At 50.5% G+C, this 26,313-nt stretch overlaps 3 protein-coding genes across 9 annotated transcripts in view; 1 reads left to right on the plus strand and 2 right to left on the minus strand.

Moving 5' to 3' along the window:
* Positions 1-1,807: 1,807 nt before the first annotated feature.
* Positions 1,808-2,494, plus strand: LOC138808487 (protein FAM246C). Its single transcript, XM_069994763.1, has one exon. The coding sequence runs from the start codon at positions 1,808-1,810 to the stop codon at positions 2,492-2,494; it is 687 nt and encodes a 228-aa protein (XP_069850864.1).
* Positions 2,495-4,368: 1,874 nt separating this feature from the next.
* LOC138808488 (carbonic anhydrase 15-like) lies at positions 4,369-8,190 on the minus strand. The gene is made up of 8 exons (XM_069994764.1): positions 8,076-8,190; positions 7,805-7,840; positions 7,205-7,375; positions 6,295-6,455; positions 6,118-6,210; positions 5,014-5,080; positions 4,753-4,916; positions 4,369-4,631 (listed from the first exon to the last, which is right to left on the minus strand). The coding sequence occupies exons 1-8, from the start codon at positions 8,140-8,142 to the stop codon at positions 4,404-4,406; spliced, it is 987 nt and encodes a 328-aa protein (XP_069850865.1). The 5' UTR covers positions 8,143-8,190; the 3' UTR covers positions 4,369-4,403.
* Positions 8,191-10,547: 2,357 nt separating this feature from the next.
* Positions 10,548-26,313, minus strand: part of Dgcr2 (DiGeorge syndrome critical region gene 2) — an 80,389-nt gene continuing 64,623 nt past the window's right edge. For 6 of the 7 annotated variants that reach the window (XM_069994321.1, XM_069994320.1, XM_069994322.1 and 3 more), the window contains 4 exons: positions 23,116-23,319; positions 16,021-16,173; positions 14,553-14,789; positions 10,548-13,130 (listed from right to left, as the gene is read on the minus strand). In XM_069994321.1, coding sequence (XP_069850422.1) covers positions 12,874-13,130; positions 14,553-14,789; positions 16,021-16,173; positions 23,116-23,319 — 851 coding nt within the window. In that variant the 3' untranslated portion in view covers positions 10,548-12,873. The remainder of the gene's footprint in view (positions 13,131-14,552; positions 14,790-16,020; positions 16,174-23,115; positions 23,320-26,313) is intronic. The other variant, XM_069994326.1, reaches the window with a different exon arrangement.

Here is a 26,313-nt window from a genome sequence, read left to right on the forward strand (position 1 = left end):
TATACAAGAGGCTGACATAGGAGATCACTTGAATCCAGGAATTTGAGGCCAGCTTGGGGAATGTAGTAAAACCCCACCCTGTCTCACAACAAAAGGCTTGTGGTTGAGTATTAGTGGCTTATAACTTTAAACCTATTCTCTCTAGAAAAAAAAACTCACTAGACTCCATCTCTAAAATAACCAATAAAAAGCAGAGCTGGAGGCATGGCTCAAGTGGTAGAGAGCAGCAAGAAGGACAGGCTTGAAGCCCTGAGTTCAAACCTTGGGACCACCAACCAAATAATAAAAATAAAAATAAAAAGGCTATTAGCTGTGCTAGGATAAAGGACTTGTGTTACCTGCTATGGGAATGGGTGGTCAAGAAAGGCCTCTGGAAGCCGAGTGCCAATGGCTCACACCTGTAATCTTAGCTACACAGGAGACTGAAATCTGTGGTTCAAAGCCAGCTCAGGCAGGAAAGCTTCTGAAACTCTTATCTCCAGTTAACTACCAAAACAAAAAAGCCAAAGTGAAGCGGCAGTTCAAGTGGTAAGGAGCTGGCCTTGAGAAAAAGAAAATCACAGAGACAATGCCCAGGCTGAGTTCAAGTCCTGGCACTATCACCAAAAGAGAGGGGAGAGGGGAGAGGAAGAAGAAAGGGAAGAGAGAGGTGCTTCAGGCCTCAGTGGGATGAATGAGAACCACAGAACAATGATGGTCAAGGGCAGCAGGGGCCTATGCAAAGTCGGAGAGAGTTGAAGGTTGTTGCTGAGTTAGAGTTTAAAAGGGTGAGGCCAGGGCTGGGGTGTAGCTGTGTAACAAAGCACTTGCCTGGCAAGTGCAACACCCTGAGTTCAATTCCCAGTACCAATAAAGAAAAGATGAAAAAAGGGATGGGGGTGAAGTTAGGACATGGTGTGAAATATTAGGACCTCAGCAGCTTTATTTAATTATTTATTTTTGCTGCTGGTACTGAAGCTTCAATTCAGGGCCTGGGTACTGTCCAGTAGCTTTTTCATTTCAGTCTGGTGCTCTACCACTTGAGCCACAGCACCACTTTTGGCTTTATGTTGGTTAAGTGGAGATGTCTCTTACACTTTGCTGCCCAAGCTGGTCTCAAACTAACAATGTTCAGCTTTCAGCCTTCCAAGTAGATAGGATTATAGGGGTGAGCCCCCAGTATCTGGGCCTCAGACAACTTTAGAGAGCGCTGGGACACATCTAGTCCTGAAGAAGTTGGCAGGGCAGACTAGGATGGAATTCTGCAGCCACGTGTGGACACAGGCGCCCTTTAGAGTGGCCTGGACTGGAGGTGTAGCTCAGAGGCAGAGAGCTTGTCTAGCACCCAGGAGGCCCTGGGGCTCCTCTTCACCTGGAGAGAGGTGATAACTGAGCCAGTGAGGTCTGTGTGGTCTCTGTGATGGAGACCGCAGCTTCTAATAGGTTTGAGCTGGGGTTCTGTCTGGGGGTGCCTGCGTTTTCCAGCCAGTTCCTCCAAGTCCTGTCATGTCTTGCAGAAACCAGCCCAGCCCCAATGGACAGTGTGATCCCCGTGGGCAAGTCCCACACACCCATGCCTGGTCCCATAGACCTTGTCCCCCAGGACTCCCTGGAACCCCAGTTGCCTAGGGCCTGGCCCTGCCCGGGTTCCCCGGGCCCCGGGCCGGATTCCCTTGGCTATCTTGGTCGTTCCCACAGCCGTCCCAGAGGCCCTCTCCAGGGCGCATCGCCCGTCCCCCTCTCCCCCCACCCCGCGATCGGTCGCTAGGCTGCGGGCTGGGGCCAGGCAGAGGTGCTGGTGGCAGTGGTGGATTGGTGGCAGCGCAGGATGGCGGCGGAGTCCGGACGCTCGTGGACTCAAGCGCGCAGCGTCTATGGTGCCAGCGAAGCTTTGCGGCGAGGCGCAGGCCGCCGGCGGGACCCTGGATCGCAGACCAATGGGCCAGTAGTCTCGGAGGACATCCGCGCCCCAGGCCGACTGGCTCGCCTGCGGGGACAACTGCGGGCCGAGGCGCCGCGGCTGCTGCGGGTGGTGGAGCGCGCGGGGGCTGGCGCGGCGGGGATCAGCGAGAGGACGGATGCGCGCAGCGGTGGCTCGGTGTGCTCCGTGTGCGGGGAGCCCCGCGGCGGGGCCACCTACCCCGCGGGCGTGCTCGAGGTGAGCGAGCGGCGGCTGCAGGAAGGCCTGGCGGCCGTGCGCGCCGAGCTGGGCGCAGGGCTCGAGGCGCTGCGCGCGGAGCTTCGGGCCGAGCTGGACGCCCTGCGCGCGCTGCTGCCACCGCAGCCCCCGCCGCCGGCCCCGCGCCGCGAGCCCCGCGCGGCTCCCCGCGCCGCGCACCGCGGCCCCTCCCTGCTACGGGCTCTAGGCACGGTCAACGCTTTCGTGGCAGCCACAAAAGCTGCGGACGACACCCTTGAGGACCCTGCCGACGGCGGCGCCAATCGAGTCCCAGCACGCAAGAACCATAAGAAAACTCCAGTGCCACCCGGAGCCCAGCAAGGTGGAGGAGATTGAGGATGGCCACACCTTGGGCTGACCTGGGAGAGGTGCAGAAGTTGCCTGCTAGCCGGAAAGTATCCCCAGAGGCAGATCCGCCCTCTCCGCGGCTCACAGGGAGACTCCAGGCGCTACTAGCCAGTGCTTGTGCCTTTGGAAGGTGGGGGGCAGATGCTGCCCGGCCTGGCAGTCCTCTGGTGGAGAATGGCTCTGGTGGACAGGGGCAGATGATCACCGTTGGAAACTGAGTGTGAGCCCTTTTTGGGGGGACCAGGGAGTGGCAGCAGGCATAGCTTGGGGGTCTACAATCTGACTCCTAGGGGTGGGGGGTTGTGATTACAAATAAGAAAGTTCTAGGGCTTCTGGATTCAAGATGTCCACACACGATGTAATAGATGTGGCGCAAGTGGGTGGCTGAGACACTGTGGCCTGCAGTCAGTGCAACCCCAATACATCAACACATGCTCCACATGGCATCAACTGGGCTGCAGCCTACCTTGCCTGCCTTACTCTGCTGACTGCGGGCTTTCCAGTCTCATTTACTCTATGTCATTTGGACTCAGTTTGCTTTGGGCAGTGACACAAAGGACACTTATACCAGTTGCTTACAAACCAGCATCTCCCCCACAGTGTGGCTCTGTACTCAAGACTCCACAGCCTGACTTCCCAGACTGTACAGGGACATGGCTTCGCCACTTGGCTAGCAATCTGTCACCAGGAGCCAGTACACAGTGAAGCCTGGCCCACCAGAGTCTGCAACCAGTAACCTTTTATTTCCTCTCTTGGAAGTCATTTAACTAGGCATATTATCCCTAGATTGATCACCCAGCTTGATTTTTTTTTTTGGGGGGGGGAGTCTGGTCGTGGGGCCTGAACTCTGGGCCTGGGCGCTGTCCCTCAGCTCTTCAGCTCAAGGCTAGCGCTCTACCACTTGAGCCACTGCGCCACTTCCGGCTTTTTTCTTTTTTGCTTATGTGGTGCTGAGGAATCGAACCCAGGGCCTCATGCATGCAAGGCAAGCGCTCTACCACTGAGCTACCTTCCCAGCCCCACACAGCTTGGTTTTTAAATAAAATGTATGATCTTGGAATAAAGTTGGGTTGTTGTTGTTAGTGGTGGTGGTCGTGGGGCTTGAACTTAGGGCCTGGGTGCTGTCTCTGAGCTCTTTTGCTAAAGGCTAGTGCTCTACCACTTTGAGCCACAGCTCCACTTCCAGTTTTTAAGTGGTTAATTGGAGAAAAGAGTCTCACAGAGACTTTTCTGTCCAGGCTGCCTTTGAACTATGATCCTCAGATCACAGTGAGCCACTGTGATCTGTGTCCCCTTCCTTCTTTTCCTTCCTTCCTTCCTTCCTTCCTTCCTTCCTTCCTTCCTTCCTTCCTTCCTTCCTTCCTTCCTTCCTCCCTACTTTCCTCCTTCTCTCTGTCTCTGTCTCTCTTTCTGCCAGTACTGTGGCTTAAACTCAGGGACTCAAGCTCTCCCACAGCTTGCTCATGGTCAGTACTCTACAGCCCCAACCACACCTCTAGCCCTGCTTTTTGATGACTATTTTAGAGATGAAGTCTCACAGATTCTGCCTGGGCTAGCTTCAAACCCTGAGTCAGCCTCCCGAGGAGCTAGGATTGCAGATGTGACAGGCTTTTCTAAGATGTTCTGTGTTTTTTTCCTCCCATCTGACCAGGTGACTCTGGAAGGGATCTAGGGGTGGTGCTGGAGATTTGGGTAGAGGGTACGAGCTGACTGTGGTAGGGGAATCGGAGGCTCTCTCAGGAGTCTCCTCATTATACAGACAGTAAACTGAGGCTACAGGGATTGGGGCAGGAATCCTCCCTGGAGGGAGGCAATTCAGCCCAGCCCAGCCCAGCCCCTTCCCCAATCACAATAGGCCAGAATCACTCTAAGCCTTCTTTATTGCCATGCTTGGATCCTAGGGGCCATGCCAGAGCCACAGGCTAAGCCCCAAGCCCAGCAGAACCCAGTGCAACCCTCCCTGAGTGTGGTTGGAGGATGGCCCTGCTGCACCACGGATGGAAGCTCCCGGAGAGGCCCAGATCCTGCGACCCCCAAGAGGCTGCTGGGGGCGGAAATTATCTGTGAGCGGCCTGGGGTGCAAACCTGGTAGCTGGGTCTGGGGCACAGTCTGGAACTGGGCTACCTGAGAGTTCAAGGAAAAGACTGGTCAAGACAAGAAGGACGTAGGCAGGGAAGGGGTGATGCTGTGAGCAGGAGGGCCCTGGCTCACCATGGTGGTCAGTGGTCTGTGATCATGGCCTCACCTGGGAGCGTCCGATGGGAACAGTGTTCTCAAAGACTGTCCAGAGCACTGATGGCTCGCAACCCGGGGTGGTCAGGGACCCCATGTAGCGGTAATATCTGGAGAGTCCAGAGGTGCCTGGCAGTAACGAGGCCAGTGGGAAGGTGGATGTCAGATTTGAAACCCCTGGACAGAGAAGGGGAGAAGAGATTGGAATCTGCTGACTTATGTTGTTGCCCTTCACCCCCAGAAATGTCCAGCCCAAGTGGGTGCTGCTCCTCACCAGGTAAAGACACGTTTGTCAGGCTGGCCACAATGGTAGAGAAGTTGGGGTTGTCCAGGTCCTGTTCCTGGGAAGGAGGATTTCAGTGAGGGTCTCTGAATGAGGGAGTCTCCAAAGATAGGGACGCTAGGAGCAGGGAGACGTTTCTAGAGGAAAGCTTCCAAGGATGATGGGTTACCCTCACTGACCTGGAAAAAGCCACCTCCCCTTGTTACCCTTCCCATGGAATCCTTTAAATTCCACAAACCCTATAAATTGTGTGTGTGTGTGTGTGTGTGTGTGTGTGTGTCCACACGCACGTCCATCTTGAGGCTTGAACTCAGGCCGAGGTGCTTAAGACCAGCACTTTATCATTTGTACCACAGCTCCTCTTCTGGTCTTTTGTGCTTAGTTGGAGATAAGAGTCTTACAGACTTTCCTGCCTGGGCTGGCTTTAATAGGATCTCAGCCTCCTGAGTAGCTGTGATTACAGGCATGAGCCACTGGTGCCTAGCACTCTATAGATTTGAGAAGCTCTTCACACTACCCCCAGAGAGGCCAAAGCCCCACCCTGATACCTCTGCCTCACTAGAACCCCCTTATTGATTTTGGTTTTGTTTGTGCAGGTATTGGGCTTGAGCTCAAGACCTCCTGCTCATTCAGCATTTTTGATCAAGGCTGATGCTCTACCACTTGTGCCACACCCCATTTCCAGCCTTTTCTTTTGGTTATAGAGCTTGAATTCAGGGGCCTGGGAGCTGTCCCTGAGATGTTCTACTTGAGGCTAGCACTCTACCACTTTGAGCCACAGCGCTACTTCCAGTTTTCTGGTGTTTAATTGGCGATGAGTCTCACAGACTTTCCTTCCCTGGGCTGGCTTTAAACCTCGATCCTCATATCTCAGCCTCCTGAGTAGCTAGGATTTCAGGTGTGAGCCATCAGTGTCTGGCCAATTCTGGCTTTTTTGCTGGCTAATTGGAGATGCGTCTATCCTGGCTGGCTTTGAGCTTCAATGTTCAGATCTCAGCCTCCTGAATAGTTAGGCTTGCAGGTGTGAGCCATCCATACCCAACTAGAGAACCCCTTTTTGAACACACACATGGAGTTGCCAGGCTTCTCTCTCACCTCTAGCAGCACTGCCAGCACTGCAATCCCATTGGCGTGGCTTCGTGCTTCTGCCATGCTCTGGTACTTTATATTCATGTGGACCAGGTGCATCTGGGGAGGTGAAGACCTAGGAGGTGCTTGGCTGCCCTCTCCCCCCTCCCTCAGCTCCATGTAGCCCTCCCCCTAGCATCCCACCTCCATGGAGTGCCGCTGCCCATTCAGGCTGTGCTCGGAGCCTGTGTGCCTCCAGGCTCCCCAGTGGAAATGCAGCTGCAGCAGCCGGTAGGCAGGTGAGGGCAGCCCTCCTCCCCGAATCTCCAGGTGGTCCTGCAGACCAGCATCCACGTGGAGCAGCACTAAAGTAAAGGGAGCACACATGACGCTGGCTTTCTCCCTGCTTGAACTGCAGGACCACCAGCTGGGCAAGGGAGGGACATAGCTCCAGCTATATGGTGGTAGGAGTGGAGTGGTAGAGACTTTTTCAGGTGAACTGATCTTGAGGGGAAGGGGGATCCCCACTGTTGTGTGTCCTGTCTTCAGGGGCCAAAGTCAATTATTTTTGTGTGTGTGTTCCAACCCTGGGGCTTGAACTTAGGGCCTGAGCATAGTCCCTTAGCTTTTTTTCCACCCAGAGATGGCATTCTACAACTTGAGCCACACTCCTACATTTTTGGTGGTGAATTAGAGATACAGAGTCTCATAAACTTTCCTGCTCAGACTGGCTTCAAACTTGTGATCCTCAGATCTCAGTCTCCTAGAGTAGCCAGGATTATAGGCATGAGCTCAGTGCTCACCCAGTTCTTATTTGTAGAGAGAATTCTGACACCTATTGGAGAGAGATGTGTTGGCCACTGTATGTGGAAGTTCTGCCTTCTTCTGGAAGTTGTTATTCCTATGGGAGCGGTATAGAGCTTTTTAGCCCATGTGTGGGGATCAGTGACTCATAGAGGTTTGTAACCTCCATGGGTAGCTTGATCTCTGTTTGATGTCTCAGCTCCTGTGTGAGTGCTCTGATTCTGTGTAGCTATGGGAGTTCTTTTAAGCGTGTGTGGAGTTCCTGCCACGGTCTGTGGGGTGAGGGAGGTCCTGACTCCAGGATGCTGACCTGTATGGCCATCATTCTCTAGAGTCCAAGGGCCTGGAGGTATCGAGTTGTAGCCCCGAAAGATGAAAGGTCCTAGAGTGCTGTTCCGCTGGACTAGACGAAGGTCAATGTTGATGGGAGACTGGGTTGGGCCCCCACAGGCAGGAGCTAGTTCTTTCCAATGGGTGGGGCCTGAGAAAAAAAGATCTGAAGTTTGCATGGGAGGGATCTCAGAGCATGAACCCCAACCCCCCAAAAATAGCCGAGGCTTGGGGAAGTCCTTGCTCCCTGGACAGGTCACCTCTCCACCTCTTACCTACATCTGACCTAGTCACTAAGTCTGTAAACCCACTGGCCCACAGCAAGACAGAATAGAATATTCTGGCACATGGTTACAAACCTTCATTGGGTACCTCTTCTATACCAATAGGCTCAGAGACCCTGACTAGTAAGAGTAGGAGTGGGTATCACAGCAAATGAGGACACACACAAAGGACAGCCACATGTGGACCACCAAGGAGCCTGCAGAGACCCTAGAAGTATGATAGCCATGTTTGAACCCCTCTAGTGGCTTCAGGACACAGACCAATCTCACACAGCTTCATACAACACTGTCCTTACCACATTTGGGGTCCTGGGAGTCGTAGCACCAGGCATCTGCAGACAGTGAGCAGGAGAGTGAGCTGAGAGACCATTTGGATCTTCAAGTCCCTTCCTAGCCAGGGGTCCAGAGTGGGAAGCAGGCTTACCCAGTAGTCTGGCTCAGAACCTGTTTCCCTGTCATTGAAACTACCTCCCCCTCCCACCACCACCAGTAGGACCCAGTGGGTGGCAGAGAGTACCAAAGGGTTGGGTAGATTGGAGACCAGATGGGTAAGGTTATGGTGCTCACCCTCAGAGTTTGATCGCACCACCAGCTGCACCTGAAGGAAAAAGAGCAGGAAACTCAGGGCCCGCATGGTGCCACAGCAGCTGTGACTAGGGAGAACTAGCAAGCGTCGGGAAAACCTTGGAGCCAGGCTGCTAGCGAGACTGCTACATATTTATTAGTGGGGTGGGCTAGAGGCGTGGCTATCTGGGGACAGTCCTGGGTAGGGTGGGAGTGGGTGGTACTCAAGCACAGCCACCAGGGAGTGCTCTAAACTCACCAGGCATGCGCTCTGATCCTAGGGCTACACTCCAGCATGTGCTGCAAGCCAGCATAATGCCCAGAATTAATCGTGTGTGTGTGTGTGTGTGTGTGTGTGTGTGTGTGTGTGTGTGTGTGTGTGTGTGTGTGTGTGTGTGTGTGTGTGTGTGTGTGTGTGTGTGTGTGTGTGTGTGTGTGTGTGTGTGCCTACCCTTCTTGTTTATAGTAGAGGAAATGGAGATGGGATCAGGAGTGACTTGCTAAAGTCACACCAGCAAGGAAGTTAGTTAAAATGGTTAAGTCATCAGGAGCAACAGTGGTAGGGTATATGTGGATATTTCTCACACTAACCCCATCCCAAGACCACAACCTCCTTCCTACTGACATCTCTTTGCAAGAACTACCCTATCCAAGGATCCCAGGGAAGCTGTTTCTCTCCTGCTCTGCCCCTGCCTGGCACAGGTGGGCAGCAGTTGCAGAGGCCTGGGCTTGAGCCTAGGTGGCGGTCTTTGAAAGTGGTCTGTGATTCCTCTGCTGCTCAATGTATCCAAGAGAGGAGACATGCCTGGAGAGAGGTCCACACTGCACACCCATGTGCCTGTGGGTGTCAGCTCAACTTGGGTGTGCTTGCAGTTTTCAGTGCTGGAGAATAGGCCGCAGCTTTCTAGTTTCCTCTGCAGCTCAGTGAGCGCGCTTGCCTGGAACATGCAAGGCCCTTGATATCCCTCCCCCTGGGGAAAACTGCTAGGGGTCAAGCTTTTCCAATGTTAGTGAAGGGGTTCAGGCATGGCCATGGTGTTGGCATGGCTCAAGGAATCCCTACCAGCCATGACAGATGTGTTCTAGCAAAGAGATGAAGCTGTTTTTTCTTTTTTTTTCCTTTCTGGTTCTGGGGTTTGAACTCGACTTGGGCGTTGTCCCTGAGCCTCTTTGTGCTCAAGGCTAGTGTTCTACCACTGGAGCCACAGACACTTCTGGCTTTTTTGAGTAGTTTATTGGAGGTTAAGTCTCATGGGTATTTTTCTGCCCAGGCTGGCTTTGAACTGCAATCCTCAGATTTCAGCCTTCTGAGTAGCTAGGATTACAGACATGAGCCACCAGCATCAGTTTAGGAATGACAGAATGGGCAGAATGATGCTTCTATCCCTGTCAAAGGACTCAAGTTTCTTCCTAACTTTAAGCCCTTCCACATCCTGCCTCCAGTTTACTACCTTCACTCAGCCTAGTTGTCTCCCCTCCACCTGCATAGCCTGGCCTATCACATCACCTCCCAGTGGAGAAAAGTGAAGTTAGGGAAGTGAGCCTGAGGGGTCTCTCCCAGGGCATGTCACTCAGGACCCTTCCTTCCTATCATGAGTTGGGTGTATTTTATTGGAAGTACAGCCGTGGGATAAGACAGTAGAGCCCGAGAGTCCAAGATTTCCCCGTTAGTTTCCACTAGGCTCCTGTGCTCAACCTGTGTGAGCGCTTCAGGGCTACAACTCATCTGGGCCTGTGGCCTTAGCTCCTTTGTGTGCTGTAGGGCCTGGCTCCCCCACTTCCCACCAACTGAGCCCTAAAACAGAGAGTCAAACCCATCATTGACTCTTGCTTCTTCTAGTGCTACAGGACTCTGCCAGAAAAGCAAGAATGTCCAGCCTATTTTAGAGAAGACTCCCACAGAGGGAGCTCCGTCCATATCATAAACATTGAGATAGAGACATGCGCCATCCCAGCTCTCTGGGGCTATAGCCACCCCCCGCCCCCCATCCTGAGACCTATAGATATTCTGGCTGGGCTTCAGAACAGGTATGAAAAGGCCTGAAAGAGGCAGATCACTTGTACTGCAGGGAGGGAATATTTACAGCTACCAGGAGAGAGACTAGAAAAAAATCTAGGCCAAGTCCCAAGCCTTCCTTTATATACACCCCTCCTCACACTGGCTCTCCACAGTCAGATGACACAGCAGCCTAGTTAAAATAGAATGAGAAGTCCACAAGTGTGGACCCCATATGAAGCAGCATTCTCTGAGGCACAGGGTTTGGGTGCCAGGGGGTGCAGCTGAACACAGGGCTAACCCCTCTTACTGTATACTCTGCTCAGAGGCGCCAAGCTCAGCTCCACCTGGTCCTCGGCCGAAGAACATCAGGGGGTGTTCTGGATGCCTGTAAACTCCAGGAGAATCCAGCTGAAAAACGGTGCCCTAGCTGCCGCCACCATGGGGAGCTGGTTCACACCAAGGATCAACCACGCCTCTTCCAGAACACGTTTATTTGGCATTTGGATGAAATGGTTCTCACAGCATCTTAAGAAAAGGATTAGTGCCAACCCGACCAAAAATACACCCAAACTAAAACCCTTAGTGAAAGGAAAACATAAAAACAGGCATGGAGACAATGTACAGTATCAAATTCTACCTCCAGGCAGGTCAGAGGGCACCTGGTCTCAGAAACAGTGGCAAGGGAGTCCAGGGTTGGGGCCTACCAGGGGCTTGGCCTGTCCCTCTGGGACTGGCACTGGGCACATCTCTCACAAGAACACAAGACTCTGCAAATGCTAGCCTTGGGATCAATTAGCTCTTGACAAGGCAGCAGACAGGATGGCAAGGTGAGGACAGATGAGCAGACCCCCATGCCTGCAGCTGCAATGGGCAGTGGTCCCTCTGCCTGGCCTCAGGAGCTGGTGGGCTGAGCACCCGGGGGAGGCCTGATGCTTCCCAGGGGAGGGAATCACCCGGCAACCCTGAGAACTACTTGGACAGAAACCCTTGCCAGTCCCGAAGAAAGCCAGCCACTTCCTCAGTGCCTCCTATGTGTCCGTCCTTAGGTCCCCAAAGGAAGCTTACTATTTCATACACCTAACAGCTGCCTGGCCCTATAAACAGCTGAGGCCTGGTAAGGCCCTTCTCAGCTGTGGGGCCAGGCTCCCACTGGCTCTCCTGGGGTGGCCCTCAGGACCCTCATAAATCTCTGGACACTAATAAGACTTGACTGCCCTTTTGAAGCCTGGCTGTCCAGCACCCAGAACATGCCAGAGGCATGAGAGGTTTCCTGCTCTGGCCTCTGTAGTAAAGGTGAGGCTCTTGTGGCCGCCATGTGATATGAAGGAAGTTGTGCCCTTTGGCAAGGGGAGTACTGCCAGCAGCATCTAGTTCCTGTGGGCCAAGCCTAGGGACAGGCTGCTCAGTGACAAACCATACACTTCCCACCAGTTCCGAGATGAAGTTCTGGGGCTCTCTAGCTAGTGTGAGAATGTGAGCACCACATGACTGCCCACGACATCACCCCTCCTACCCAGATTCCTTAGTAACCACTGCCAAAGGCAAAGGCTCAGCACGGCTGCCTCACAGCAGCCCACACGGACACAGCTGACCCCATACAGTGGGGTTCCACGGAGGTCCTGGGAGCCACCACTATTTGAAAACATTTGGCCACAAATAGACACACATGGACGCACACAAAAGAAAAGATCCAGACATTCAACGTAGAAAAGATATGGATGTGCTAAAAATCGCACAGAACCCGCTTCATCTCCAAACCTCAGAAATGCTAAAGGTTCATGTCAGGAGACAAGACCACTGCCTGCAGCAGGCAACAGGGTCCCTTGGGCAAAAGGTCCCACACTCAGAGCTGCAGTGGGGTGGGGAAGCGTGCATGTGGCCACCAGGCACTGGACCCAGTGGTGGAGATGGTATGGCCCTGGATGCTCCTTTATGCACCCCTCTCCCAGTGAAATAATCCTTTATGGCACAAACAAGATGGGGACAGGGCCTCAGACCTGGGGGCCATTCAACAGGAGGCAAGGTCTCAGGGCTCCAGAGTGACAGAGAGGAGCCAGCGTGGCCCAGGCCTCGGGAGAGGTCCAGACTCCTGGGGGAGCCATGCAGGGCAATGCCACAGGGATGAAAGGGGTGGGCGGGGGCCTCCTGCTATGGAGCCAGGCTTGCAAGGCCCAGCTAGAGAGGGCAGGGAGATCAACTTCTTTCCAGCCCCGACTCAGCACCTCAGGTACCTCAGTGTCCACTGCTGTACTAGAGGCCATCCCCAGAGGATGCTGTACTCTTGGGCTGTCTACTTGAAACAGACCCCCTACATCAACACTGATGGTCTGCAGGCAGCCCTCAGGGCAGCTACCATAGGATGCACTGCAGAGGTCCCCACACGTCACCCACTCTAGGACTCAGTGATTTGTTGGTGACTGGCTAGCCAGCCACATTATCTGAGTGGCACAGTGCAGTGAGCAAGCCAACCCAAGATTGGTTTGAGCATGGCCCAGTGCCTCCTGTTCCCTTCCTCTGAAATGTGTGATGTGAACACATTTGCCATTCTTCTGCCATTTAAAGAGACAGTGACCTGCAGCGATGCATGTTTGTGAAGCCCTCAAGGAAACAGCGCAGGTGCTTGCTCCTCCCAGAGGGAGGCTGGCTGTAGTCTCTATGTACACATGGGCTCACTGGTGGAAGAGTGGCAGTGGAGTGGGATCCAGGCTGTTCCAGGGCCCCTCCAAGTTTCCTGCAGGGATGGATGGTTTCTCAACAGCAAAGAGATGCTCCCAACCCACTTGGGGCTTTGGGCTGGGCTGTCTAGACCACAGTGTTGAGGGAGCCACGGCTGTGATGGCTGCCTCCTGGTGGTGGCTCTGCAGCCGGGGCACTACCAATCTGTGCAGAATCAGGGGGCACAAGGAGGGTGCTGCTGCTGTCAGTGGAGTCTTCCAGGTCTGCCAGGGAGGTCCCAGCAGGAGGCAGAGGCTGCTCTAGGCACCTGGGCAATGCACCTTCAATGCTACTATCTCCTGGGGTTGGCAGGCCAGTCTCCTCAGGCTCAAAGGCGTCGTCATCTGCAGGAGATAAAGGGGGTGTCAGGAGGTGTCCGAAGCAAGTACAGACTCTCATGGGGACACAGCAAAGCTGGGCAGACTGGAGACTCCCCTGCCTGAACACTCCTACCACTGATGAGTAGTACACTGACCCCCTAAACCTCAGGGCTGGGAAGAGGGCCCTTCTGACACGGGCTCTGGAGTGCCTGCTGCTCCCGAGAGTTGGGGTCAGTAGTAGATGCACAGGCCCATACATTCAGGCAGCACAGCTTCTCTGTGCCATCATAGCTTGAGGAGGGTAAGACACAGTGACAAAGGGAGGTGAGACTCGGCAGAAAGGCAGGAACACTGGTTGCCAGGGCAGAAGAACACCCAGGGCTTCAGCTGGATTATAGCAATAACAATGTTGAAGCAGGCAGCCTGTGTAAGGCACCCGGAGGTCAGCAGAGAGCTGTTTCAAGGGAGGTTTGGGGAGAGGCAATCCACTTGCTAAATTTTGTCTGCTCATTACTATGAGCTGCTTCAGAAAGCTGGTGGAAAGAGGCTCTGCTAACGCACCTTTCTCCTGGCAAACTCTCCAGACTCCCTAGCTGATAACCTGGTTTAGTGTCTGGGACCTGTTGCCACTCTTATAGGAAGTTTATCCCACTCTGTCTCCCCTACCCCTCCCATCCCTTGTGTGGGCATGGGGATCTAATTCAGGGTGGGTGAAAACCAGACAAACATTTTACCACTGAACTATACAGCTATACCTGTAGCCCCTATCCTGGTCTCTTTGACAATCTGCTTTGTTGGCAGGATCAAATCCAAGGCTTTCCCACACACCCCACACCATACAGCAGAGCACACCTCTGGATGCCCACTGTGCTGTGTGCAGGCCCATAGGAAATAGGGACAGAACACCTTCACTGCAGGCCAGAAACAGCAACAGAGCAGCAAGTGGGTAGAGAGGGAACATACTAGATATTTCTTCTTAGCTACACAGTCCCAGGAGTTTCAGGGTCAGATGCAGAACAGACTCAAGCAGCTGGCCTACCTCCTGAGCTTCTTCCTGCTATTATGTGAGGGACTCTTCCAATAGTGTCTCTTCATCTTTCCACACATACATGGGTAGTCTATACAGCCAAGAGACTAGCTCTTTGACCTAGGTCAGGGCCAGCGCTGTCCCCATGACCACCTTGGCCTGGCTCCCCACTGCTTCACAAAGCTGGGCAGAGAGGGTACTGAAAACTGCTCAACAGGTGCTTATGGGAGGGAGGAAAGGAAGGTCCCATGTACTAGAGGCCATGTCCTTTCTGTAAGACCAATCCTGGGAAGAGCCCCTAATGGAAAACCAAAAGGAAGGACAGAAAGAAACAGGGGTTCCCCAGGACTCTGGAGCTCAAAAAGACCAGTGGTCTTGGCCCACTTGGATTGTGTCCCCTCCCTGGGGTGGGCAGGCACCTGCAGGGTCGTAGAACACGCTGTCAGGATTGATGGAGGCCTCATAAGGTGGCGGTGGGTCATCCGGCTGGTCGATGTCTGGGTATTTGTAAGCTGTGTAGGGAGGTGGAGGGTCATGGAAATGGAAAGTCCCACCTTCCCCGTCGTCAGAAAGGTGCAGTGGGGTGAGGCCTGTGCCAAACCCATCTGGGCCATAGTCAAAGCCAGGGATCCTCCGGCCAAGGTTGAAGTGGTGCACTGGATCATGGAGAGTGAGAAACAGGGGCAGAGTTGTGTCATTTGGAGGCAGGCTTCCTGGTTTCTGAGCCTCCCTCCCAAGACTGAGCCTGCCACCAGCGTGCCACACTCCTATAACCAGATGGGTATCCTACATGTCATATTAAGAAGCCTAACTTGGAGCCAGACTTGATAGCTTAGATTGGGATGATCCTGATTCAAGCCAGCCCAGGCAAAAAGATCCCATCTCAAGCAATAAAATGTTGGGTGAGGTACCATGGGGCCTGTTACTTCAGCTACACAGGAAGTATAAGATGGCAGTTCATGCCAGCCTGGGCAAAAAGGAAGACTATTTGAAAAGTAAAAGCAAAAAGGGCTAGGAGTGTGGCTCAAGTGGTAGGGCACTTGTTTAGCAAGCACAAGGCCTTGAGTTCAGGGCCCAGTACTCTCCCACCCCATCATCCCCTAGCGCAAAGCCTCTCCTGATCATTCCTATCCTTCCTTCCTTCCACCAATGTGCCCTTACCCCTCACCCACATGCAATCTGTCACTGTGTCCTGTCCCTTCATGGACAAGGCGAAGTCTTAGGACTGTCACACCCTCCAGCTCTAATGTCCTTCTTGGTGTCCAACCCTCAAAGGCCTTTGAGTTCTACCCACCCTGGAGCTCAGTGAGCCTGAAGGAGGCTCATGAGGAAGGCTCCTGCCCATGGTAGAAACCTGGCAAACCCTGGTGATGGGAGGTTTCCAGACTCAGCCTAGGTGCCATAGGAGGCCTCAAAGTTCCCTTCACACACAGCAGATAAACCTGCTGGCCAGGCATATGGACTGCTGAGGAACTCAGGGTAAAGAAGGCTCGACACACTGCAAGCTGCCACTGGTGTCAGGAGCTCCTTTTCTGGCTAGTGGCTCCCACTCACAGCACAGGTCACTGAAAAGGGACATCACTGTGTAAACGAACAAATTGTTCTTTCTGCTTTAAGGGTTGAAGATGGAAGGCCCACCTCTAATTTCAGCCATGGACAGCTTTTTCAAAGTGCCTGCTTGTGTCTCTGCCTTCCCAGGGACACCCCTGCATTCTCTACCAACATAGACGGGCTCACCTTCCCCTTCCTCTCCAACTCGTTCACCAAGAAAATTACCGCACCTCATCTTACCCTCTTCCTAAGGAGTAAAACCCAGGACAGGGGAGTCCTGAGACCCAGAGAGGCACTGGCTTAGGGCCCTGGCTGTGGCCTTCAGAGGGCACTCACAGTTTGCTCCAATCAGGGACTCGATACGCTCCCGGCGCCTCTGGCGTAGCCGGTGAACCATGAAAAGCAGCAGCGATAGGATGAGGAAGGAGGAGATGCAGCTGACGACCAGACGCATCCCGCTGGCCATAGAGTCGAATAGGCTGTTGCCGTCTGTGAGGAGGAAGGAAGCCGATGGCTCTGAGAAAAAGACCTTGCAGGGCTAGAGGGGTGGGTCAGTGGCAGAGCCAAGGCTAACATACATGAGGTCCTGGACTTGGCCCTAACAACACACATGCAGACAAGCTTGCACTGAAGGACACCGCTGTACTTGATAATTGTACACTAGATGGTGAAATAAAACTCAAAAAGAGAATACTGAAATGACACAGAAAGCAGAAAAAGGAATTCACACAGCGCTGTTATTAGGGTCACTGTCCTGCTCACCTGGCTTGTTCTGAGCACCTTCCTTTGAAGAGCTCCAGGCCTTGGATGGCTACATGTACAAATGCCCTCCACCTGTCACTTAGGCAAGCCAAGTGGAGACTTCTGTCTCAAGACTGGAATTTCTAGGGAACCAAGCATATGAACTTGTATGTGCAAGTGCAGCTGGAGTGCAACACACCTGCTGAGGCTCCACTGCTTCTCCCCAAGTGCAAGGCTGCACACAAGGTCACTGCCTGTGCCCTCTTGATAAGGCATATCACCATCCCTGCCTCCCCTCCTCACTTGTCTAAGAAGCAGATGTGACCCCCAACATTATTTTTATCTATGCCCAATGCTTCCCCCAAAATAAGGAAGCAGGACCAAGGGAGAAAGGCAAAGGGCAGTGGGGGCCAGGCTGCTTTGCTATCTGAGGCTTACTGTGCTTTGAAGGAAGGACCCAGGGTGGGGTGTGACTGAGAGTGATGGCCCTGCAGAACTTGGTCCAAGGCAGGTGCTGTACCATGGACAGAGGAGCATGGGGTCAGGGAATCCATGAGGAGCCTCCATGGCATCTAAAAGAGGAAATGCCAAAGGCCAGGACAGGATAGTGAGAGAAGGGGAGAACTGCAAAAGAGCAGTCTGGGCTTCCCCCAGGAACCCGAGGCAACTGTCCTTCCAACAACTGTCAGGGACAAGGCTCACAAAGAACAGTCAAGCTGGCGCCGGTGGCTCACACCTGTAATCCTAGCTACTCAGGAGGCTGAGATCTGAGGATCATGGTTCAAAGCCAGCCTGGGCAGAAAAGTCCGTGAGGCTCTGATCTCTAATAAACCACTAGAAAACTGGAAGTGGCACTGTGCCTCAAGAGGTAGAGCGCTCACCTTGAGCTGAAGAGCACAGGGACAGCGGCCAGGCCCAGAGTTCAAGCCCCACAACCGACAAAAACAAAACAAAACAAAACAAAGGACAGTCAACTTGGATCACTCACCAATGGGCATCCACTGTGGCTGTGAATGTGTCGTCATTCTTTAGCAAGCCGCAGTAGAGAAAACACTGTTTCATTAAATACCAGTGTTGGCACACCAGTGCAGCCGAACACTGAGCTGGCCTTCCCCACAGATACATGATGAAGTTCTCTCTGGCCCAAGTAGTACACCTGTGCATCTATGTGGGCATAGGAGGGGCTAGTGTGGCACCAGCTGTGTGTTTTTGCTGGGCCAGTGTCAGGGGAAGAGGCCATCAAGCTGACCTCCAGCTGGTCCAGGAGCTAAGAAGCAACAGGTCCAGACTGTAGAGCCTTCTTCAGCCCTTTCCAGCACCTTATCCATCACTCCATCCCTTTGGTAATCACTGCTTGGGAAGGGGTCCTACTGGCACCTAGTGAAAGTAGAGGTTAGGGGTGCTGACTGATAGCCTAATGTGCCCAGGCCAGTACGTCAGGAAGTAGAAGTGACACCTTGCCCTGCTTTGAGCCATACTGGAGTCTCCTTAGGTGTCAGCCATGAGCTACTATGGTAGGAGAAGAATGATGTGAAAGAAGGGGACTACTTATACTGGCTAAGTGCCTACACTGTGACTACAATTCCACTTGTTCTCAACGTAGAGATTAGTAACTCACACAAAGTCACAGACTGATGGCAGGCTTCAGTGGGAGGAGCTGCCTATTGCTCCTAGAAGCAGGAGGACCCTACCAAACTTCAGGAAGAAGGAAGCAGGTTATCTCCAAGCAAGCATATCCCCCAAGGCCAGCCTTGAAAAATGCTTCATGACCCACATGAAAGTGACTGGCTCTCAGAGCGCTTAAGTCATTCCTGCCTGTCCAACTCATTCCACCACACAGGTGGCAAGAGCTGGCTACTGCCCCCCTTTTCCTATGTGATCAGGAAGTATCTCTGAAAGCTACATTTGTTGCTGACAACACTTGTGAAGCACATGTGTGAAAAAGATACACTCTCTCACTAATTAGCTGCTTTCTCCAGGCCTTGACCCTGGGAAGAAAGCCATTGGCCCAAGAGGCTGGTGACATGTCTTTTAATTGGCAGCCAGCTCAGAGATCCCAGAGGAGCAACTAAGAGTGTATGCCCCTTTGCAGTGAATAATTCCTAATCAGTCCTAAAATAAACTCAAGGGCATGGTCAAGGTCCCAACTGTCCTTTCACAATGAGGACCAGAAGAAGCATCTCTTAAACCAAGCCAGCTGTAGTGAGGCATAAAGAAGAGAACCTGTCTCAGGACCCAAAGGTCAATCTAGAGGTCCAGAGGCACCTGTGACATAGCTGTTTCCTCACTGAAACCCTGGGTTCCTAAAAAGAAGACACAGCCTGCTAGGGTAGATGCATCTGGAACTAAAGGAGCCCTTAAGTCGATCAGCCTGATGCTTAATCTGATGCCTGCACCATCCATGTCCCCAGGTAGCCGTTTTAGTCAGTGTAAGAGCTGCAGTAATGAGTTGAATTTCAAAGAGCATGATTACATGATGACAGTTTCAAAATCTGTCAGAGATGGCAGATGAAGATCAAAGGTCAGGGGCCTGGATCTCAAAGTGGACCCCACTATACCACTATCTGGGCATCTATGTTCAGCCCTAGAGGCCTTAAGATACCAGGGCTGCCTCAAAGCTTGAGAGTGCCAGCTGTTCTAAGCCAGCATTTGGTACCATAGGTTTTATTATTTTAAGCTCTCTGAGTAGGTCTCATGTGGATTCAATGTTTCCTTAATGACCAATATTAAACATCTTTTCAAGTGTTTCATTGTCATCATATATGTTTTTGGTGAAGTATAATTTATTTATTTTTTTTTTTTGCCAGTCGTGGGGCCTGAACTCTGGGCCTGGGCGCTGTCTCTCAGCTCTTCAGCTCAAGGCTAGCACTCTACCACTTGAGCCCCAGCACCACTTCCAGCCTTTCATGCATGCAAGGCAAGCCACTGAGCCACCTTCCCAGCCCCGTGAAGTATAATTTAAATATGTCTCTTTCTCCTTCTTTTGCATATGGATGTCCAACTATTCCAGCACCATTTGTTGAAAGACTGTCCTCTCTTCGTTGAATTACATTTGACATACCTGTCAAATATTACTTGACCAGTGTTGGACTATTTCTGGACTATTTTGTTCCATTAATCTGTATTCTCATCAATACCACAATGTTTTGATTACTAAAGCTATATATAAAAATTAAAATTCTGTATGGGCGATGTCCAAAAAGAAATGTACTCTTAGCTGGGAAGGTAAAAATTGTTTTAGTTATTTTATTTTAGTTTCTTTGCCATTACACATTTATTTTATTTTAATTTTTTGGTCGGTTGTGGGGGCTGAACTCTGGGCCTAAGCACTGTCCCTGAGCTCTTCAGCTCAAGGCTAGCACTCTGCCACTTGAGGCACAGCACTACTTCTGGCTTTTTTTTGCTTATGTGGTGCTGAGGAATCAAACCCAGGGCCTCATGCATGCAAGGCAAGCACTCTACCACTGGGCCACCTTTCCAGCCCTACACATATATTTTAGACATAACATCTACTAGAATTCTGATTTGGACTGAAATCTAACTATAGGTTCTTTGGGAGAGAATTAATCTACAAATTATATTAAACCTTTTAGTCCATGGACATGGTATATCCCCTTTTATTTTAAAGCTTTAGTCTCTTTCTTTCCTGTGTTTTTTATTTGCAGCATAGACATGTAAGATTTATAATTAAGAATTTCATGCTTTGTGGGTGCTGTTATAAATGATACCTTTCTTAAAAATTTCAATTCCCAAATGTTACAGATAGTATAAATAAAACGGATTTTGAATATTGACCCTATATCTGAAGGCTTTTAAAAATACACTTACTAGGGCTGGGAAGGTGACTCAGTGGTAGAGCGCTTACCTTGCATGCGTGAGGCCCTGGGTTCAATTCCTCAGCACCACATAAGCAAAAAGAAAAAAGCTGGAAGTGGCGCTGTGGCTCAGGTGGTAGAGCGCTAGCCTTGAGCTGAAGAGCTGAGGGACAGTGCCCAGGCCTAGAGTTCAGGCCCCACGACTGGACCCCCCCCCAAAAAAATACACTTACTAGTCCTATTAACTTTCCTATAGATCCTCTAGGATTTTCTATTGCAATCACTTTATCTGCAAAGAACAATGGTTTCAATTCTACCCCTCTAATTTAAAAGCCTTTCATTTCTTCCTGCCTCCTGACATGGCTTCCTGTGGCCTCAAGTAAATACTCAATGGAGAGGTGAGAGCAAATACCCTTGAAGGTAACAGATATCCTATTCCTAGTTTCTTCACTTTTGGTGGCAGAGTTTTGCTCCTTGGCACTTTCCAGGAAAGGATTTCTGTGAGAGTCAAGAGCCTATGGAAATACAGCCACTTCGCAGACAGAGTGGATTCTGTTTATGCTGCTCTGACAGTGCAGCAAAGTGGCTTGCAGCAGCACTGGACCTATCCAGATACACTGAGAATCTCACTCTACTGAGAAATTCTTGGGTTGGGCAGGCCCAAGAGGCTATATATGCCATAGAAGGACCATCCTCTATAATGTTGGTCATTTTTACAAAGTTTGGACAGAACAGAAAGGTAAAGTACTGGGAAGCTTCTGAAAAATGGAATGGGGAACCAGGATGACATGGCTTGTGAAAGACAGAGTTTGACTCCCATAGGTGGTAACTGAGCTGGAGTCTTGAAGTGATATAGCTAGGGGCACAAAACATGGTATGCACTCAATCACTATTATTTTACTACCTTACCTGAGCAGAAAATTGTCTACTCTGTGGGAAGAGAAAAGGCCAAGTAACCACCTTCACTGTCCCCTGGTGAGCTCACCTGCAAACACGACTTCTGGGCTTTCTCAGTGGACATGACTTCATCAGCTGTACATGTCTAGTGGTACATGTGCAGAGTGCCCGCTTCTACCAAGCCTCAGACATAGCCTCTGAAGGATGGCTCTATTCTTCCATTCAGCAGCCTTCCTGCTGTGAGGGAGGCTGATGGTAACTACTCATGGAAGCTCTCATTGTTGACACCTCACACTACAGTGCTCTGTTCCACAGGGTCCCTGGGCGGGGGTGGGGGGGTGGGGGGGATAGCTTGCCTAGGTTGCCATTTTGCAGGATCTACACGTCCAGGGCTTCCACAAGTTTCTACTACATCAATCTCTTATTGTGGTACCAAGAAAGAAACAAATTCATGCTTCTGAATCATACTTCCATTGAAGGTTGAATTCATGTAGAGCTGCCAGCGACTTGGGGGTATGGCAAGGAAGCGTGCCATAAGAAGTGTCCATGGGTGCTGATGAGCCCAGGGAGCTGGACTCCACGTGCTCTCTCTCTTTCTTTGTTTCCCCCTCTCTCTCTCTCTCTTTCCTTCCTTCCTTCCTTTCTTTCCTTCCTTCTCTTTCTTTCTTTCCTTCCTTCCTTCCTTTCTTTCCTTTCTTTCCTTCTTTCTTTCTTTCTTGTTTCCCTCTCTCTCTCTCTCTTTCCTTCCTTCCTTCCTTCCTTTCTTTCTTTCTTTCTTTCTTTCTTTCTTTCTTTCTTTCTTCCTTCCTTCCTTCCTTCCTTCCTTCCTTAAAATTTTTGGCTGGTCCTGGGCTTGAACTCAGGGCCTGGGCACTGTCCTTGGGCCTCTGCACTCAAGGCTAGCGCTCCACCACTTAGGGCTTTTTTTTTTTAATAGTTTATTGGAGATAAGAGTCTCATGGGGACTTTTCTACCCGGGCTGACTTTTAATTGTAATCCTCAGATCTCAACCTCCTGAGTAGCTAGAATTACTGGTAGGAGCCACTGGCACCTGGCTTATATTTATTTATTTATTTGAAGTGTTGGTAAGTACTCCACACAAACTATACACCTAGCCTCTGTAGCTATTTTGTTGTAAGTGGAAGAGGGACGAAGGTCATCCTGAAACCAGAATCCTGTTTAGCATCTTCTTAAAGCACCACCTAGTGGTAAAGAGTTGTGTCTTAAAACTGAAGGTAATATTGAATCTCTTCTTGAAGGGTCTATCAGTAAACACTGAGAAAGGACAATTGTTACTACCTTCTATACCGTACTGTTTAAGGAAAAAATATGTGGACATAAATTGCAAGTCTAGTTCTGAGTCTTTTTTTTTTTTTTTTGGTCAGTCATGGGGTCTGAACTCTAGGCCTGGGTGCTGTCCCTCAGCTCTTCAGCTCAAGGCTAGCACTCTACCACTTGAACCATAGCACCACTTCCGGCTTTTTTCTGCTTATGTGGTGCTGAGGAATTGAACCCAGGGCCTCATGCATGCAAGGCAAGCACTCTACCACTGAACCACCTTCCCAGCCCTAGTTCTGAGTCTTATAAAGAGAAGAGAGGTTTGAAGCTGCCAGTTGCAGATAATGTATAAAAAATCAGGTGCAAATTCATGTTCAAGTTCATTTATGAAAAGAATCTGCTGCCTGAGAATAGGAATAACACAATGTGAAGGGTGGCAGTCACAAGGGTCAGGGACATGATCAAACTGGCTGTTGAAGCCTCAGGGCCAGCTCTGGGAGGAAATACTGCCATTGCTGCTGTGTCATGTGTAGTGACCTGTTGTGAATCCCACCATGCTGGCCAGATCATGTTTGAGAGTCCTTCCTGGGCTATAATACTGTGGATCTGCTCTATTGTACTGGTAGTCATCTGAAAAGTAAAGGGACATCTAAGCTTCTGGCCCAGAAGAAGGGGGCTGACTTCTTCTCACCAGTCTCACCTGGGTCCAGACACATGAACTTGCAGCATTCCTTAGGATCTTTACGGTATTGCTGACAGCCCTGGGGCCGCTCACAGAGAGCCGCAACACACATCTCAGGTTCCCCTCCATGGCAGGTGCAGCTCAAGCATGGGTCATCCCCCTTGGGAGTGAAATAGAATCCTTCATCTACCACGTTGTCTTTGATGTCGACACATGTCTGACCTGTAACAGGCACAGGTGTACATTATTAGTAAAATGAGCCCTCATTCCCTGCTCTCTCCTCCCCCCCCATCACTAGACCTTTAGAGACAAAAGGAAAACTGAGGAGTTGGCCGGATGTCTGAGAGTCCTCTAAGAGCTAGAATGGTGTGGTGGTTTCTGCTCCACTGCACAGGGAGGGATTGTCTGAGAGGAGACACTGCAACAAACTGCTACAACAGAGCACTCCCAGTCACAGCAAGTGAACCCACAGAGCCCAGGGGGCCAGGACGTATAACATCACATTCTAGAGTGAAGGATCCTGCAAAAGCATTTGCTTTTTTGTTGTTGTTCTTGGTCATGGGGCTTTAACTCAGGGCCTTCATACTGTCCCTGAGCTTTTTTCCCTCAAGGTTAGTGCTCTACAACTTTGAGCCACAGCTTTATTCTGGTTCTGGTGGCTAATTGGAGATAGGAGTCTCACAGACTTTCCTCCCCTTGCTTGCTTTGACTTTCAATTCTCAGATCTCAAGTCTCCTGTGTAGCAGGATTATAAACGTGGGCTACCAGTACCTGGCTACCTTTTTTTTTTTTTGCTGCTACTAGGACTTAAACTCTGGGTTTGGACACTGTCCCTGTTCTTTTGTGCTCAAAGCTAGTATTCTACCACTTGAGCCACAGCTCTACTTTCAGCTTTTTGGTGGTTAGACATAAATTTCAGAGACTTTCCTATCTGGGTTGGCTTTGAACCATAATCCTCAGATTTCAGCCTCCTAGGTAGCTAGATTACAGGCATGAGCCACTAGCACCTGGTAAGCATTTGTTTTTAAGTAGTTAATCTGGGAGATTTCCTGAATTCTAGCTGCGGCTGTTATGGACACTTACTCATTTTAAAATCAGATGTGTTGCCAAAAAAGCCTCCCCCTCTTTGTCTGTTTGACTGCCTGCTTGCTTATTCAATAAAACTGTGAAGGTTTCTTACTGCTCATATATGTATAAAACATATACACATATACATATATGTATAAAACATAAATTTATATTACATTTACATATCTATATATATTGTGTGTATGTATGTGTGTGTGTATACACTTTTTTCTTTTTTTTTTTTTGCCAGTCTGGGGCTTCAACTCAGGGCCTGGGAAGTCCCTGAGCTTCTCTGTACTCAAGGTTAGTGCTCTACCACTTGAGCCACAGTGCCACTCCAGCTTTTTCTGTTTATATGGTACTGAGGAATTGAACCCAGGGCTTCATGCATTCTAGGCAAGCATTCTACCACTAAGCCATATTCCCAGCCCTTTCCTACTTTTATTTTGTTGTTGTTGGTGGTGGTGGTGGTCATAGGGCTTGAACTCTGGGCATGGGCACTGTCCCTGAGCTCTTCAGCTCAAGGTTATCACTCTACCACAGTGCCATTTCTGGTTTCCTAGTGGTTAACTGGAGATAACTCTCACAGACTTTCCTGCCTGGGCTGCCTTTGAAGCATGATCCTCAAATCTCAGCCTCCTGAGTAGCTAGGGTTACAGGTGTGAGCCACTGGAACCTAGCTTTCCTACTTTTCTTTTTTTTGTTTTGATTTGTTTTGTTTTTTGGGTCTGGTTGTGAGGCCTGAACTCTGGGCCTGGACACTGTCCCTCAGCTCTTCAGCTCAAGGTTAGCACTCTACCATTAGAGCCACAGCGCCACTTCCGGCTTTTTTCTTTTTGCTTATGTGGTGCTGAGGAATTGAACCCAGGGCCTCAGGCATGCAAGGCAAGCACTCTACCACTGAGCCACCTTCCCAACCCCTTTCCTACTTTTCTTAAGTGACTGAAAAAGCAGTTGCGGGGGTGTTGCTCAGAGGTAGAGTACCTTACTAGTACACATAATGCTCTGGGTTCCATTCCCAGCACTAGCCTAAAAGAGAAAAATTAAACAATAAAAAACAATTGTATAGCTGTGTACCAGTGGCTCATGCCTGTAATCCTTGCTACTCAGGAGGCTAAGATATAAGAATTGAGATTCAAAGGCAGCTCAGGCAGCAAAGTCTGTGAGACTCTTATTCCAATTAAACACACACACACACACACACACACACACACACACACACACACACACACACACACACACACACACACAAAGCCAAAAGTGGTGCAAAGGCTAAAGTGGTAGAACTTGAACAAAAAAAAGCTAAGCAAGAGTGTGATGCTCTGAGTTCAAGCCCATACAGGGACAAGAAACAAAATATGAAGAATGCCCTCAATAGGCTCCTAAGTATACTTGATACAGTCCTGAAAAAGTGTTAGGAAATTTCTAGCAATGACAGGAAAAATCATATGTACTCTAAGACAAAAAAGGTCATGATTCTGGATTAGAAGGCAATCCGGTGAAAAGTAACTGTAGATGTTATTGGAACCACTGGCAAAACTGGCATAATGAACTGTGAGTTATTAAGTAGTATTATTTTGTGCTAAGTGTCTTGATTTTGACAAAGTACTATAGTTATATAAAAAGATACTTTGGGGGTCTGGAAATATGGCTTAATGGTAGAGTGCTTGCCTAGCATGCATGAAGTTCTGGGTTTAATTCCTCAGTACCACATAAGAAGAAAAAGCCAGAAGTGGAGCTGTGGTTCAAGTGGTACAGTGCTAGCCTTAAGCAAAAGAAAAGAAAAAAGATACTTTGTTCATAGAAAATACACCCTGAAAAAGTTAAGCACTTGCCTTCCCCACTTCCTATCTCCCACTCCCACCTCCTAGGCCCTCCCCAGTCTCCCTTTTCAAGCCCTCCCCACTTCTCCAGCAATGGAAGGAGAGGGCTCACACAAACTGGGTCCTGCCCGACTGTGTCTGGCACCACTTCTGAAGCTCAGAAAATTCTGACACCAGAAGTCCCATTTGTCATTGCATGACTCTCAACCAATGGTCAGTTGGACAAAATGGAGGTCATACTGTACACATCATTGTTCACATCATACTCTGCTTTGAGCCTTTCTTGGAGTCACCAAACAGATTCTGTGTTCACATTGTTGTGAGT

The sequence above is a fragment of the Dipodomys merriami genome, unplaced genomic scaffold (genome assembly GCF_024711535.1).
Source record: "Dipodomys merriami isolate MVZ:Mamm:240054 unplaced genomic scaffold, mDipMer1.0.p SCAF_45, whole genome shotgun sequence".
Lineage (NCBI taxonomy): Eukaryota > Metazoa > Chordata > Mammalia > Rodentia > Heteromyidae > Dipodomys > Dipodomys merriami.

Bases quoted from the DNA above. Each gene is read 5' to 3' on its own strand.
- LOC138808487 (XM_069994763.1), top strand. From the start codon at position 1,808: ATGGCGGCGGAGTCCGGACGCTCGTGGACTCAAGCGCGCAGCGTCTAT.
- LOC138808488 (XM_069994764.1), bottom strand. From the start codon at position 8,142: ATGCGGGCCCTGAGTTTCCTGCTCTTTTTCCTTCAGGTGCAGCTGGTG. The intron at 6,211-6,294 runs GTGGGATGCTAG...TCACCTCCCCAG, and splicing joins GGCAGCGGCACTCCATGGAG to ATGCACCTGGTCCACATGAA. The intron at 4,917-5,013 runs GTGAGGAGCAGC...TTCTCTGTCCAG, and splicing joins GACAAACGTGTCTTTACCTG to GGGTTTCAAATCTGACATCC.